This window comes from Rhyacophila brunnea, unplaced genomic scaffold (assembly GCF_057557595.1).
Source record: "Rhyacophila brunnea isolate RB1 unplaced genomic scaffold, BYU_Rbru_1.0 scaffold_5, whole genome shotgun sequence".
Classification (NCBI taxonomy): Eukaryota; Metazoa; Arthropoda; class Insecta; order Trichoptera; family Rhyacophilidae; genus Rhyacophila; species Rhyacophila brunnea.
The window spans coordinates 3,128,144-3,145,700 of NW_028233170.1; the positions used below are offsets into that span (position 1 = coordinate 3,128,144).

The 17,557-nt window shown below is 33.8% G+C and overlaps 1 protein-coding gene across 2 annotated transcripts; it reads left to right on the top strand.

Moving 5' to 3' along the window:
• The first annotated feature begins 911 nt into the window (after nt 1-911).
• On the top strand, nt 912-15,700 carry LOC147065905 (putative serine carboxypeptidase CPVL). 2 transcript variants are annotated; one of them, XM_085956113.1, is made up of 8 exons: nt 912-1,051; nt 2,933-3,354; nt 5,269-5,381; nt 8,609-8,779; nt 9,770-9,937; nt 11,799-12,064; nt 12,926-13,054; nt 15,471-15,700. In XM_085956113.1, exons 1-7 carry the CDS (start codon nt 1,002-1,004, stop codon nt 12,987-12,989), a joined length of 1,254 nt encoding a protein of 417 aa, XP_085812239.1. In that variant the 5' UTR covers nt 912-1,001; the 3' UTR covers nt 12,990-13,054; nt 15,471-15,700. The 2 variants fall into 2 exon arrangements, with proteins under 2 accessions (XP_085812239.1, XP_085812240.1); XM_085956114.1 differs by having other exon boundaries at nt 912-1,067; nt 15,471-15,686.
• Nucleotides 15,701-17,557: the final 1,857 nt, after the last annotated feature.

Below are 17,557 nucleotides of genomic sequence, written 5' to 3' on the forward strand. Positions count from 1 at the left end.
TAAGCCGCGCGGCCACCGTGGCCGTATAATATAACTACACTACAGCGTAATGCGTATACCAATATTATTTGTTGCAGCACAATAAAGAAGTTACAACAAAATAAGAACATTGGGTTTTAAATAAAGATCTCCTTTGTTGAGTTACAAGAAACTAAAAAAAAACGTTTTTTGGCTCTCCTGTAAAGCTATTTTTTTGAAGTTATACTTCTTTTGGCGCGTTTGGGAAAACAGATCAGAGTGTATTTTTGGCGTGTGGTGAAGTTGCGCGCGCCGATGTAACACGTTTGGCGTGTGACGGAAGTTGCGCGCGCCGATGCAACACATAATTTATTAATTAATTAAAAAAATGTAAGTATTAAAATTTGATTTTTTATTAATTCATCATGGGCACTTCTGAATCAATTATAACCACTGTATGGCAAGGTGAGTTTTGGTCAAATACAATAATTAAATTATAATTATCATGTGCTATTTGAGACAAAGATGAATCGCGTACATTTTCATTAACCTAATCCACTGTAATATTATTTTTATAAAGAAGAAGCTAATAGCATTCAATCCAGTAGAAAAATCAACTTCAAAATCGGTGTTAGAATACAAAATTAACTTATTCCAATACCAACAATATATTATGTAACATCAACACCGTAAACAATTTTTTGGTGTTTGCCATAAATTTGTTGAAGTGGAATAAGTTCACTTTGAAAATACACCCCTAAAACACTCTAAAAGATTAAATTTAATTATAACGCAGGTTCAGAAACGGTGGGGCAATATTGTATTGTATTTCTCTAGTCAATTTGTTTTACTCGTGCTGATGGAAAAGTTTATATTGCTTTTAACGAGGTCTTTATTGAGATGATGTTTTTAATTATACAGTATAAAATAAAGTGTACATTAACGCACCGCTCAGTTATAATTGCAATTAAGCCAAATGACATTCATTTTGTAATCCTTCATTCTATGTCAACGTAATAAATGTAATAAAAGTGATTATTATAATGGATAATACAATGAAAAGCTTTTACTTAGTTTGCATTTTATTTGTTTGGTGAGTGAAGTGGAAGGTATTCTATTATTGATCTATTCAAATTTTAGTTTCTAACGAATTTAAGTTTTGTACTATTCAATTTCAGTCGTTTTTTGCGATCCTGGTTTCGCCTTTAAATTCCCAATACATTGCAATAATTATTGTCTTCCCAGTATTGACGATTTTACACCTCTTGAATGTAGTATTATTATCTAATACATCAGCTGACTTACATTTGAACTTTTTTAGTAGAGAGTTCTTTGAAAGAACTTACTGAAATTATTTATTATTTTTATGGATAAATGTACATATCAGATTTTAATAAAAGTATTGCTGGATAAAATGGTGCATATATTTGTCTATAAAGATAGTAAATAACTGAAGTAAAATGTTTCAAAAAATCAAAATATTTCAAATCTAAGTTAGAATAGTTCTGTATTCAGATGACGTAAAATGATCTATTATTTGGATTTTGACGTTGTATATGCTGTATATTGATTGTATTATTAGTGATAAGGGGCTTTTTATAAACACTTCAACTATTCATAATTTGTTTTTTGTTTTTTTTTGTGATCCTTGACTTAATAGGTAAGTAATATAGTTATTACATACTTTATTGTATTAATTTATTATATAAGTTAGAATTGACTTATTCGCTGTCAGTGAGTATTTACCTTTTGGTGAATGCACATGGTGTATGAAGAAGCCAAAAAGCGAAACCCGGGTCGAAAAAAACGACTCAAATGAAATAGTACAAAAAAATAATCTATTAGAATTTAAATTAAAATTCCATCCCCGAGTTTATAGTATTAATCGGCGCTCGAAATGGAAAAATTTACGAACTGGAGCGCTCGAAAATTTGCTGACGATATTTAGAAAGTTATCAAACTTTATATATATTTTATAAAAAAATAAGTGTGTTAGATTTTCTATTAATATGGCTTAACTAGCTCAGACGGTCAAAACATTTTTTCCACGAGACGGAGCGATAATTTTACCGATTTCGCGAACTGGAACGGCGCTCCGGTGTGCTCCGGTCCATTTAGAACCCTGGTATTCATATAATAATTTTAGTGTGTGTAAATGATATTATCAATATACTTAATTATTTAAATTGTTGTAGCTGCCATCTATAATAAAATTTAAGAACGTTCCACATGTAACAAAGGATCGCTTATAATGTCCCATGTAATCTAATCATAATTTTTATCACTGCCAAGTAAAATGTCTTGCTTACATATTATATAAAAGTATTATTTCGACAATTAATAATGAAATTTTTTTCTTTTTTTTTTATTCAATCAATTTAATATTATAAAACCATTAAATAAATATTTTTATAGAATATATAGTTATCGATTTATGTACGTACATATTATGTAAATGCACACTATGGGGAAGTTATTTTTGAATTAGTTGGTAATAATTATTGATGATTTGATTTTTTTACAACGTTTTTATTAGGTCGTATTCTTATTTGTCCGGTACAAATCTTGCAATCGATTTTTAACTAATTCTCGACTAGCTACACAGTTGAAACTTTTAGAATATATCAGAGTACTATGCCAATGCATTTTTTAATACTTTTAGCCATTTTTAAGTAGAATTAAATTCATTTTCAGTTAATTCTGTTTTGTATGAAAAGTTATTTCGGAAGAAATCCGTAATCCAATCCACTATTATTGGTTGCTAGGGTCCTAACAACTAAATTATTAATATATACGTGCGTTACTATGGAAATCAATATGATTGTCAAAATGACATTTCAGTATTATTTCTATCAAATACAATTTTTGATCGTTTAAGCTAGTCAAGTCAAGTTTATATGATTCAACAGAAAATTTAAAAACGTTGTATATAAAAAGTTCTTTTTATCTTGTAAATATTTAAATTTACTTTCAGTGCAAATTCCGAAATGCTTGAAGACCAGATAAACCTCTGTATGTTCTGCATGGGCCTGGAAGACAACGCGAGCTTATTATACCAACCGTCGACAACAGAAATAAACGGAGACCACGGCGATCGTCTAATGTTGACTCCATACATAGAGAAGGGAGATTTGATCGAAGCCAGAAGATTGTCTCTGGTCGACCCGACTCACATGGTGGAGGAAGTAAACAACAGTCACTCAGGTTTTATAACAGTCGACAAGACTTACAATTCCAATCTATGGTTCTGGTATTTTCCCGCCACGGGAAGCCTGGACCCCGAGACGGCGCCGTTTATGATTTGGCTAGATGGTGGACCGGGAACATCGTTTTTCTATCATTTTTTTGAGAAAATCGGACTATTTTCTGCTTCTGAAAATGGGACGAAAATAACACGTGAGTCATTTAATTTAATTTTCAATTTTCCCCCCTATTTCCACTTATATAATACGACTCGATCTAAATGAGTTATAATATTATATAGCACCAGGAGCCTTATGTTAGAACTTGCGAGTTGTAGTCGCCCAGTCGACATGACGTCATATGACATCATTGTGACGTACTACCGGAGTGATAATAGCATTCAAGAAAATAACGCTACTAAAATAGTGGCGTTATCCATTGTCCCCATACACAAATAGGTGTTTCAGCATAATAATATCTATGGTGAGCAGTGTGTGTTGGGCGGCATGCTTCGAGCTTATTATAAGCTATTGGCTTACGTCACAATTACGTCATGTCGTCGGGTGACTTTATATCACCAGTTATAACATAGGCCTGCAGGTCGTGCAGAGTTCATAATTTAATTTATTTTTTAACATATCATGGACATTACAAATTATAAGTTTAAGACGTTCACAACATAACATGACACATTATTATAAAGAAGGAAAAAAGAAGTAGTAAAAGCGATAAAAATGAAAATTTAAAAAGAGAACATAATATAAACATACAAAAGCAGTGAAAATACAATTATACATATATAAGTTCAAAGAAGTACCTACATCGAGTTTGTTAAGGTGACCCTATTTTAAGAATTTATAAAATAGCGTCCACCTAAATCCTAAAGTCACACTCACGCAAGTGGAATATATTAACACCGTAGCAATTTGATTGAACATAGTTATCGCCCTCCCAATTGGCATTACCATTGGCAGGTTGGCTCTGCACCTTGGGAGAATAAACAACTGATGCTCTCTATTTCTATATAATATTATACTCCATGGAGTCAGGCTCATTCCAAGGAACACGGCCACCACGTTTATTATCAACTAGCAACAATAATCTCTGAGATTTTTTATACGGATTACATTAAATGTATAGATAGTATTATCCGATTATAACATTAGTTATACTCAGATCGTTTTGAGGATGGTCAATCAAATGACCCTTTTCAAAAATAATCTATTTTTATAAGAGTATTGCGCCGCTGGCGATTTTTATAATTTGAAATAGATTTTAACTTTTTGAAATGGCGCCACTTTAGCAGCATTCATCTGATGCCTTGATCAACTCCAAATAAAATAAAAATGTTGGCATTTTTCTCTATTAAAAATTAACATATTTGTTTGGATTGTACATTCACGTTTTATGTATATTAACAAATATTGCAACTTTGCGCATGAAAACTTTAAAATTAAAAATTAAAAACCTCAATTAAAATATACAGGACACGCATCTCCAAGAAAAGACAATTGAAGGACAAATCTATCATCCATTAATAACCGAAAGGTAGAAACTCTCAAAAGGTAGATATAGAAGAAATAAGAGAAAGAAGAATAAGAAATGGTTAAATTATACAGAAGTACATTATGAAGCGCCTAGTTTCAAAAGCCCCTAAAACGGTTTTAGGTAGTTTTGAGAAAAATGAGAAAAAATCATATCTATTAAATCTGTGAACTTTATGTATTTATTTTTTAATTCGTTACATTCTAAATAGTATTTTGGCTTTGCATTTTAGGGGTATTTGAAAAGCACATCCACCTATTTTAGCGGGTTTTGAAATTTACCCTAATTTTTTATCATACGTATTAACGGTTTTTGGCGTTTTATAAAGTTCAATCTTTGTGCATAATATAGGTAACAAAAATATCCATCTAAAGACAATATATCTAACTCAAAAAATTTCAAAAATCGTTTTAGAGGGTTTTGAAACTAGGCGCTTCATATATGGCAACCCAACGAGAGGAATGGAAATAGCTTGGAGAGGCATCCAACTCATGCCATAGCACACAGCATTGAATAGATCCAGGCCGATCACGATTATGATGTATGTGTTTACCGACTCTAATTTTGCATTATTTTTTTCAGCGAACCCTTACAATTGGCATAATGATCATTCTATGCTTTATATTGACAACCCTGTTGGTACAGGATTCAGTTTCACTGATCACGAAGATGGCTACGCAACGAACCAAACACAGGTACTGTTACACCCATGATTATCGGGCCTCTCCCGATAGTCTAAATTACGTAATTATTAGGTGTAACTATGGATTCCAATCCCGGGATCCCGAGCTATTTTCGATACCTATGAATCCCGGGGTTGATAAACATAATCCCGAAACTTTCGGGATTGATTTTTTTATCAATTTTTATGGAAAATAAAATAAAAACAAAACTATAACAGAAAAAATACTTTTAATAACAAATCACTACATTTGAAATAAACTGAGTATGAATGAAGTTTGATTTATAGCAATGTGTAAGTTGCCGATTCATTTTATTTTTTCACATAAATTAATAAAAATGAGAAAGATTGGAAAAAAACAATGCTTCGCCTTTTTAACAAAGTAATTCCATCATGATCTCATACGTTTTACGGCAGTTTCATATTTGGCTGACTAAGTAGATTTATGAAGCTGAAAGACCTTAAGTACACCATGATTATTTGCTTTACTATTTTAAATCTCGTTAATCCATTTATTAAGTCTTTACTATCAGAAACAGCAATCTCATATTAAATTCACATTATTATTTATATAAAAATATTATTTACTCCATTAAACTTATGTATTTCCAAGATTGAACGTAAACATACAATATTAACAATAAATGTCTTAAATAGTATAAATTAAACTAGATTTATTTTTGACCGATTTTATCAATGTTATTTGTAAATATAATAATTTTATATTAACAATGGAAAAAAATGTAAAACATTTGGAAGTGTAACTAACGTGAGTAATCTAAGAATTTAAATCGACCAAAATAAAACGATTTTCATTTAATCCTACCATGAAACAGATTTCAAATTAATTATTTTTTTGTGAATCCTGGGTCCTACCAACATCCCGAGCCAGCCACAGGACCCGGGATATCTCAGTACCTATTAAGAGCTTTATTTATTTTCTTTTTTCTTATATTCCCAGTTTTATGCAGTTTTTTATTTAATATACTTTAAAATCTTCTGCAGCATCATGTATCGTCTACGTCAGGGTTGGCGAACCTTTTTATGTAGGCGTGCCAAATTTTCCCAAATATTATTTTTCAACTCTCTGACATGCCGAGCATTTTTTCACGAGGAAAAAATAGTTTTTAAAAATTCCATTAAAAATGATGATGTTCTAGATACCACACACAGAACATAGCAGAAATATAGTTTTATAACTATTTTCAATTACGCCATACATTTCGGTCCACCAATTTTGAAACTGTCTGCCAGAATTACTTCACCAAGTTTTTGTTTCTTATTCGGTGCAGTCATTTTTGTGGGTAGAAATGAAATTATTTGTTAATGTGTTAATTAGTTTGGTTCTTATCGCACAAATTGTCACGAGAATTGCTCCGATCAGTGGGTCTATTCTATACTTATCGAACATTAAATTGATAAATAGTATCAAACTTAGGGTAGGTTTGTATCAAAATATTAGCACTTATTGTAACAATTACACGAACCCGGTTTTTATTGTTGCAATACGTGCGATATTTTAACAGCAGCAAGATAGGTGCTGTTAAAATATAGCACTTATTGCAACAATAAAAACCGGCTTCGTGTAATTGTTACAATCAGTGCTAATATTTTGATACAAACCTACCCTAAGTTTGACAATATTTTTCACTTTATCACTTTAGCGGTCGATAAGCATAGAATAGACCCACAGATGAGGCATTCTCTCGCTACAGTGGTCTCAAGCATTGTAAATCTATCAAAATTAGAGGTTCGCGGCGCAGCAATCCCCGCCGCCTGATGAGGTGTATAGTGTTGACACCCCGGAAGTCCGGGTAGGGAGGGGAGTCGGGGCCGCACAGCCCGATCCGACCTCCGTGCTCAACTCTCCGGTCAATAGAAGCTGGTTTTTAGTTCGGTAGAGCACGTTCAGTGTACGGTAGGTCTTGACAGTTGGGGTAAATATAGGACGTCGGGGTGATAAAAATAATGAACGCACCAATTAATCGACGCAAAGGTCAACAGTTTTTTTTATTAATTAGGGTTCACAAAAATGTTACATACACAACACAATACACAATTATTAAGTTTTCACAGTTTATAACGTTACAGGCACATTTGAGATCAAAGGTCGGTCAAAAGATCGCTGAATATTAATTAACTTCTTAGCGGTCGATTCATTTATATTTTTTTCACAGTGATCGCTCGGCTACACTATTATTTATAGAAGGGTTATCTTTGTTAATTTCTTCGATTTTTTTAAATTCTTCAGACAGCTATGGGCGCCTTGTGTAGACAACGAAAAATGAACAAATCGCGAGCCACGTCATTTAACTGATACGAGAAGTCGGTACGTACTCGATCACTTTTGACTAACCGGATAGATTCCTGTCGATACAGAAATCGTTTTAAAAGAAAGTAGGTAAACAGCACAAATTATATTTTTTTCACAAAGTCGACTCTAAGCGGGTCACGAAGCCCGTCAGGGGTCAAAGGCTGGGTCTTACTGGCCCGCCAGCCTGGACACCTACCGCGTGCCGCGGTCAGGTCCCCTTTTTTGGCTTTATCGCTGTCCCTTTCAATCTATCCCTGAACGTCCACCCCTCTCTATCATTATTGCCCGTAGCAGAATGCTTGGCCTTTGCCTGGGTTTTACCTTAAGGGTTGTCCAAGTCACCTTTTTGCCAGGTAGTTGAAAGTTACAGCGATTTCAAAGAATTGAGCCCAAAAGAAACAACATTTATAGTTAATTAATACAAATCATCGTATTCATACAGCGGCGATAGAAGGACTTTGGCTTGGCAAACTATAAGAAACATGAATGTGGCATCCATATCTTCGCTCGTACTTTACCCTAAAGGGGTCCTCCATTCACGTAGAAACGTGGAGGTATCAGTGTGATACTATTATATGTGCCGCATAAAGTCTAAGGACCAACCTATCCAATTATATATTTAAATTACACGTAATGCAAATTCTTGAAGAGTATTTGTCTGCTATTTTTATACAATGCGATCTGTCATTTATTATTACATATATGTATTTTTTCCCCTTCAAACACGTGCCATGGGTTTGCCTCCCCTGGTATACATGCTCAGTGACTTCTTCTTCCTTAATAATTAATAATACTTAAAAACATAATAATTAATGTCAATAATTGCTTTACCATGGGTGATTTACGCATCTTCCCTCCATAACCCCTTTTATCATCACCGTGTTATATTGAATCTGACATTAATACATTTTTATTTATTTTTATAGGTATCTGAGCAATTGTATGAGTTCTTGGAGCAATTCGGAGAATTATTTCCTGAATTAAGAACAGCATCAATATTTATCACGGGACAATCTTATGCCGGAAAGTATATTCCAGCACTTGTTCATCAGATACATACGAGAAAAACAACAGCAAAACACAAATTGAATCTTATAGTGGGTATTTTGTAAATCATTACTATATTCTAAAACATTAGAGCGAGAGGCTTAAAAGAATACTATTTTATGTAATAAAAATACTTTATGCAGTCATCAAATGTTTAAAATAAATATAAAGGATAATAAGGCTTCAAAATTATGTAAATAGATTATCTACAACGTTTAAGGAATGTCCAGGATCATGCTTTGAAAATAGCATAAAAGCTCCATTTTGACGTACGCTGAGCATGTCCCCCCTTAATAAAATTGGTTGGTATCTTATCCGTTTGTTCCGTTACAGCTTAAAAAAATAGTAAGCAAATAATAATATACACGTGCACAGCTTATTAACATCGCCGTTGTCGAGGATCGAGAAATCTCGATAAACAATAATAAAAGATGAATATATCGAGAAATCTAGAAATTTGTATGAAGAAAAAAAAATAGCAAACGGAATTTGAAAAAAAATACATTGGACTTTAAACCAGAACGAATATGTTTTCAAAAAATCTAAAAGTTTCTCTCAATTAATGCCGCCAATACTGGAATCATAGATACTCAAATTCCGGTCTAAAACGGTCGTGACTACGCCACGCACAGATTGTGCAAACGACGCGTGACGAACAAAACATAATTTGTCATAAAAATTCAACATGCGTCCATTTAATCTTATGTTTATTGTTATTTAAGTAATAATAATAATATATTCATTGACATGTTTTATTTTTCGAGTAAATACGTAACATTTTTTTAGTCATCTTTACATGATTTAAGAATTAATTCCGCCGATCCCATCACAAAACAAATTGACGTGCGAACATGTCGACTGTCGCACTCCGACTGGCAACGCATGCAAAATTATGTCCCACATATTGCTGAAAATTATTTGCCGTTTCACTGAAGTATGCTCTTAAGGATTTTCTTGTTTGTGTGACTGGAAGAAAGAACTTTCCTTTCCACGCTATGGTAGTTCATTTCGCTGTTATATTGTTTGTTTTATTTTTGCAGGGCTTGGGAATTGGAAACGGTTGGATCGACCCGATAAACTTGTTAAATTACGGTCCAGTCTTATACAACACCGGGTTCGCGGATCATAACACAACCGAGAAAATTAACCTATTATCAGATGTTACATATAAATCAATTGCATCGGGGAATATGAGGACTGCAGTTCGTGTAAGTATTTATAATTAATATTATCGAAGAGTCTAAGTCAGAGGTGGCCAACCTGTTGCATAGCACGCGCCAATTTTTGTCAGAGACGAGTTCAGATGCGCCATACAATTCAAGCACCTTTTCTACCTTCTTACGTTCATGGTTGGGGTTAGAATATAGTGATAGGGGTAGGATCTGCTTCTCTTAGGAGAGGAAAAGAAATAAGTCAATCGCGCAATTAAATTAATTAATTTATGCCAGTTCAAAATACACGTTTATTGGAGCAACCATCTACAATAGTCGGAAATGATCTCTTGGATGAGAGGGTGATCGCTGTCGCTGATGGTGCTACGGCTGCCGGAGAGTCTCGTTTCGTGAAGATAACTCTGGACCACAGTTGTTAGATGTGATGAGAGAGAGAGAGCTCTGAGCGGGATGGAGCACTGAGAGCTTTTGAGCGTTTGGATTTCGCTAGTCTTTCATTGTTTGGTGTTAAATTTGTTACTGAGAGCAGCAGATAATTCTTCAAATTTGAATCAGTTATTCGCGACCTTGTTTTGCTTTTAATCAATTTCATGGATGAAAATACTTGTTCACATCTGTATGTCGATTTAAAGTGACATATATAACTTTTTGAAAATTTTCTTAGCTCTTGGAAATGTTCACATGGTAATGAACGCCAGAAATTAATTATGTCGGAAGCATTTTGATCTGGAAAAAGCTCATCAAATTTCATTTTTAATAATGAATTTGTTTTTAAATCAATCAGTTCCATTTGTATGTTGCACTGTGTATGCACTAAGTGACAATGGGTTTATAAATGCGAGCATGCAGTTTTCTTCTTTATCAAAATCATGAAAACTACTTTGAAATGACCCTTGCAATATCTTGATTATAATATCTTGAAGATGGATTCAGTTATGGCGCCTACTTTAAAAGAATAAGTGGGCGCAAAGATGCAATATGCCACTTGTAATCATCTAATGCGCCATGTTTGGCGCGTGCCACACGGTTTGGCCACCACTGGTCTAAGTAATACATAACTAATATATATTGTAATAACCTAAACTAGTGGTGCATCCACCGGCCATTTCCATTCATCATTATTAAAATCAGGCTGGGTTTCTACCTGGACGAGCGTGTGCTGACCAAATCCACAACCTTCGATGTCTTCTCCAGCAGAGCTGTCGGGACTAGCATGGAAACTCATCATTACATATAAATTATCATAATATATTTAAGTATCTAATAATATTTGTTACTATGAGCTGAACAGTTCGCTAGCCTACTGCTTTGTGGATTATGAGAAGTCTTTCGACAGTCCACACCGCCCCTCCCTTTGGAGGATACTGGGAGCATACGGGATCCCCCCTAAGATCATTGCCATAATCAAATGCCTGCACGAGAATAGCAAATGCTGTGTCAAAATTGGTGACTGTCACGGAATGGTTCAGGGTCACGACCGGAGTCAGACAGGGTTGTGTCCTTGCTCCGTTTCTCTTCATCATCCTATTTGACTTCATACTATGGAAGTCAATACCACCTGACCGAGGCATATCTGTTACTCTCACGGTGAAGCTATGCGGCATGGAATACGCTGATGACGCTGTCCTATTCGACAACTCGTACGAGGGCATTCAAGGGACACTCGACAAGTTCTACGACAACTCGTCTCACGTTGGTTTGAAAATCAACGCGAAGAAAACCAACGTGTTATGCAACAACACCTGTGCCGATCCAGATTTCCCTCTGATCAGCGAGGGGGAAAGCATCGCTCCAATCGCAAGTACCCCCAGGTATTTGAAACTGTCGACGCTCTCGCAGTTTTACCATCGTCACCGTGAATAGTAAATAATATTAATATATTATTTTTTTTATTCAGCACTACTACACAATGTTGCAAACAATTTTTCGCGAATGTGATATATTTGGCGGATTTTTTAACTATGTCAAATCGCCGGAAGTCAACGTCGAATATGAATATAGAGCCTTCGCCGCGCGACCGGAAATAAGAAAAGCTCTCCACGTTGGCAACACTACATTCTCCACTTTGAATTTCATTTTCTGCAAGCTCATAGATGACGCACTGAATAGTACAAAGCCTTGGTTGGAAGAAGCATTAGAACACTACAAGGTTTTGTTGTACAGGTAAACAACGTGTTTTAAGATTAATTTTATTTTTGAAAGAAATCCTAATTTATTTTATAGCTTTTCCCGCCAATGACAATTTTTATTCCTATATCAAATTTGTGGCTTAAAATTTATTTAAGAGGGAAAAAAAATAGTTAAAAAACTTGTTACCGAGCTTACTTTTTGGCTTCCCAGAAAATACCGGGACATCTTTCGCCCCGACATTTATTTTGTAAAGTATACTATACCTATTGTATTTTTGTACCTGCGCATCTATTATATACACAAGATTGCTTTCGGCCACTATCTAGGGTAGGTTTGTATCGAAGTATTAGCACTTATGGTAACAATTACAATAAGTTAGCCATCTAAACAGTCAAAACTGTCTATCTCGCTCTAAAATTTACCACAGCCAAAAGAGGTGCTGTTAAAACATAGCACTTATTGTAAAAATTACAACTAACTTATTGTAATTATTACAATAAGTGATAATACCTCGATACAAACCTACCCTAGATAGCTGCCGTAGCGGCCGAAAGCAGTCTTGTGTATAGCATAGATGCGCTGATGTATTATTTAAAGTACTGGTAGATTTGTCCTACAGCATGCAATCAAAATTTTAGGTACTGTTCGGTTATGAGGAATACAGCGAAAAACACATTTTGAAAATACCCGATATACTGGATTATTTGTTAGTTTGGGTTAGTTTAGGTTGGGTTAGGTTAGGTTAGGTTAGGTTAGGTTAACCTAACAAATAATCCAGTTTATCAGCTATTTTCAAAATGTGTTTGCCGCTGTATTCCTGATAACCGAACAGTACCAAATTTTAATTCAACAATGCTAACTCTAGTTTATTTAGATATGTACCTATTTTTTCAGTGGCAATTTGGATTTAATGATACCGTATGTTTCTTCCGTGACTGCCTACCGCACTATGAACTAGAGCGGGTCTGAAGAATTCCTGAGTGCTAAGAGAAAGTCTTGGTACATTAATGGGAGACTAGCAGGGTATTATACATGAATTCATTCAATCCGTTTCAAATTAACTGTTGTATCTATCAACATTTCTATTCATTTAGAATACATTTTCCCTATTGTGAATCGGCCAATTTACCCTAGTGTCTTGAACCAGAATATACTTGCATTCTAGTTACAGACCTACAGACTTATCTGTAGAATGGCCAAAAATGGAACCATAAGACGCCATTTTGAAAATTTCATTCGATTTCAGATTTTGTTCAGTTACGAGTCTTGATTGGGTAGTTTTCGACAGTGGCTCCCCTATCCTATTCTTCAGATAAGTTTGTAGGTCTGTACCACACACCCCTTTTCCTACGTAGTTTATTGTGTCTAGGGATTGCAATACCGAATGAAAATGTCAATAACGGTTTTCCGGTATTTCTTATTGAATACCGGTATTTCTTAAACATTAAAAAAACAGAAGTAGGTGCTTATCAATAAACATAGCTATTAAAATCTTTTTAAAATATCATTTTATAGCAAAAACCTACATACCTACATTTATTATGATGACATTTAAAAATATGTATTGATCGGAATCGTAGAACTAGTGATATTTTTTATTTTTATAATTTTAACTAAAGCCCTCAAAAAGGCTAGTTCAGTAAGTTCAAATAAGTGTTCAAATAAGTGAAAAGCTTCTTCAATTCAATGCTTGTACAGTCATCAATATTATAGAATAATTATTGTCTATGTATTCGTTATATATATAAGTTAATAACATGTCATGGATGTTTTCTATTTCGAAATAATATTATGTTAATTTATCGCGACAATTTTATGTATAGGTGTATTAAACGGATTCTGTTTTATTATTATTTCACTTAAGTTGGATTTAGTCAATATATTTGCATTTTAGCAGCACATAACTGATACACTCAATTAAATATGCGATACAGTACAGAGTAATGAAGAAATAACATTAAATTCACCTTCAACAACGTAAACGATTGTGGTTTCTTAATACCGAACATTCCGGTATTATGGATTTTTAAAACCGGTTGTTCGGTATTGATAAAATACTAGAATACCGGTTTTTAAATACCGGTAATGCAATCCCTAAGTACTATATCACCCTTTGCACTCTCAGCAATGTTTATTCTCAGCTAAGTTGTTCCCTTTTTGGCATAATTAGATTCACATTCATATACCTTCAACATACTTTAATAGATTATCTCTTGTGAATGGCCACTGCAATGATCCTTAAACGTCCAGGAAAGAAGGAGAAAGAACACGCGGTAGCAATCTATAAAAAATTAGGATACTTACCAAATAACTGAAATCTCACACTTAAACTATATCACATAGGCGAAGGGTCACTAAACTTTGTTAGTCATACTTATTTTGTTTTCATTGAATTGTGGTTGGTATTAATTATTTTTTAATATTCAATCAAACCCTGCGTAAAGCAAATCATAATAGATACTACGACTACTACTACTAGATATTTGATCCTTAGATGATTTTTGCATAATAATGTTGTACACGACTAAATACATGTTATGTCCAAATAATGGTGTAAGGTACAAATGCTGATTTATTATTTAAATTTTCCTAGTAATTAAAAAAATAAATAAAAGGAAATGATGTCGGAAAAACATAATTTTAGTTGGTTTTTTGTTTAATTAACTCAATAATTAATATCAGATTAGGGATATAAAAACAAAATACCATTCACTTCAAGGTTAAGTCTATTTCGTATTTTAACTTTGACCGAAAACCATAACAAAAACGTTTTTGTGCTTTCTTAAAATTTGATATCTATGGATTACGCCCCTTTTCCTTTCCAGAGTGGAGGTTGTATTAACACAATATTTTGTTTTTACGAGAAATGAATGTTAGCCACTTGCTCAACCAATTAAGTAAATATTCTGACTCCAAACGCAAATTGAAAAACAATATGTGTATTTGCCAGACCCAGGATTCGAACCTGAGACCCATGACCTCGGCCATCGTGGGGTAAACAAAATAGCAAAATATAAACTGGAGATATTATAATTAAGTCTTTATTCATTTAGATCAGTGGTTCCTAACCTTTATGGGTTGGAGAAACCTTTCATAACGACATTTTAAGCGGAAGCTTAAGCCGTGATAGATATTAGATAGAAAACGTTCTTCTATCTATCAAATACATAAAACTATGCCATTAAATTTAAACATACATAGTTTTAGATATTTTATGGATCGGGAATAGTTTTTATATATTATAGTTCGGTTATGCTGGGTTTAATCGAAATTTAAAAATTATCTACAATTTGTATTCTTAGTTGAATGAAAATAAATAAGTATAGCTGAGAAAGTTAAGTGTGCACTATTTATGTTGAATCTTCACAGCCTCCCTTCCCCACTGATTATATCACATAGATCTTCAGCGCCTCGCTTTTATTGTTATTATTTTTGACAGATCCTACAGAGTAGCGGGAAACCTGAAAGAGATGATGGTGGGAAGTGCTGGACACCATGTTCCTGCTGATCAGCCGAGAATAGCGCTCGAACTAATTAAGACGTTAACTCAAAGTATAGAAATAACATTTGAGAACAACACTTTTCGTGAATTTTTACCATGGGATGTATTGTAGAATTCATTTATTAAATTATATAATACCTAGTAATAAACATTATACATGTATGATATAATATATTATACAAGTACGTAATTTAAAACCATGACATTTCCTGCATGACTAATAACAATATTATGTCCTTGCCCAACCTTATACCGTGACGTAACAAATGATAGATATAACCAGAGGCAGCTCGTCCTGCAATGCCGGAACTGCAGCACCCCCAAGCAAATTGAGAAAAATGTAATATTATAATAAACATAAATTTATGTATATTATATGAAAATATCAATATTATTTAAGCGTGTTAAACTCGCCCGCGCAACGATACATCCAATAATAATTATCATACACCGCGATGAACACTTACTCTGGTACTGCCGCTTTGGCAGTATTTTCGTGTTGCGAACGCTGTCGGGTACGGCGACTCTGAGCTAGACGCGATGCGTAGCGCGAGTCGCGACAGATCGTCGCTGTAGGATTGGTTTGTCGAATAGAACAAAAGAATAGTCAAATTTCAAATGTTCAGGAGCCAAAAAACAAATTTCATTATCCTGTATTTAAATACATAGAGGTATTTAAATTGTTGTTTTTACAGCATATGAATCCTTTATTCATTACAATGTAATATAAAGAAAATGATGGTTCTGGTCCATTTAGATACAAAAAATCATTCTGCATTAAAAGGTCGATTTCGACAAAAGCGGATATTCGACAAACCAATCCTATAGCGACGAGATGTCGAGAGCAACTAAAATGACCTTCTTTCAAGGAAAAAAGACAGAAGAATCAATTTTATAATGAAATAAAAACACTTATAATGTTTAGTTTTAATAATTTTGATGTTAATAGTAAAATATAATCCAAATAAATATTTATTTTTATTTTTAATCAACCGCAGCACCTCCAGATATAATATCCACGAGCCGCAACATGGGAAAACTGGATTACATGACAATTGGGCGCCTCACTGCCGAATGAAGTAAATAGACGTTCGTTACGATTTTATACAGAAAGTAGACGAGGAATTTTAATTAGTTTCTATATACTACTAGGTAGTTTTAATTCATTTTGCTTTTAACATAATGTTTTTTTTATTGCGGATTGCGAATCATCGTGCCTAAGGCTTTATATAAAAATAAAAGAACTTATCCTCTCATAGGAACTTAAACATATGCCCAATTAAATCAGTATTTACGTGTGCATATTTAAATTCTCACCAAGTATTAACTAATAATTTAAATATAAATCTCTATATATATAAAAATCTCGTGTCACGATGTTTGTGGTCGCACTCCTCCGAAATGGCTCGACCGATTTTCATGATTTTTTTTATGTATATTTGTTAGGTATGAGAATAGGTTAACAAGTATATTTCATACCGCTAGGTAATTAGGGTATCTCTATCCAGAAAAAAATTTCTTTTATTTTTTGACAATTTTTTTTTGTATTTTTTTTATTATTTGGCATCAAAAAATACCTATAACTCCAAATTTTCACCCTCCTACCCCCACCCTCCCATTTTTTAATCGCGATTTTATTATTTTTGTATGAACAAATTTAACCGTCGTTCGTATTTCAAACAGAACGAAATTATTTATGTTGTTGAATGACAGATGGCGCTACGTCCGAGAAGAATTCAAAAGAAGCATCGCGTCATTTTGACATTTCATTCGGCATATCACAACGCAGTGCGTGCAAAATTTTGTACGATTTATTTTAATTTATCTATTTTTGTGTGCGTGTATTACAGTGTACAATGCCAGCAAGACGCAAGGGGGGCCATTTGGGCCGTCGAACGAATAAAGCAACAAACATGCGAAATAGTAGAGCAGAAAAAACAGACGGACAAATCCAACAAGATAACAAAAACGTGCGTGTGAGCATGTCGCAATTGCGTGCATCTCAATCACAAGAGGCACGAACT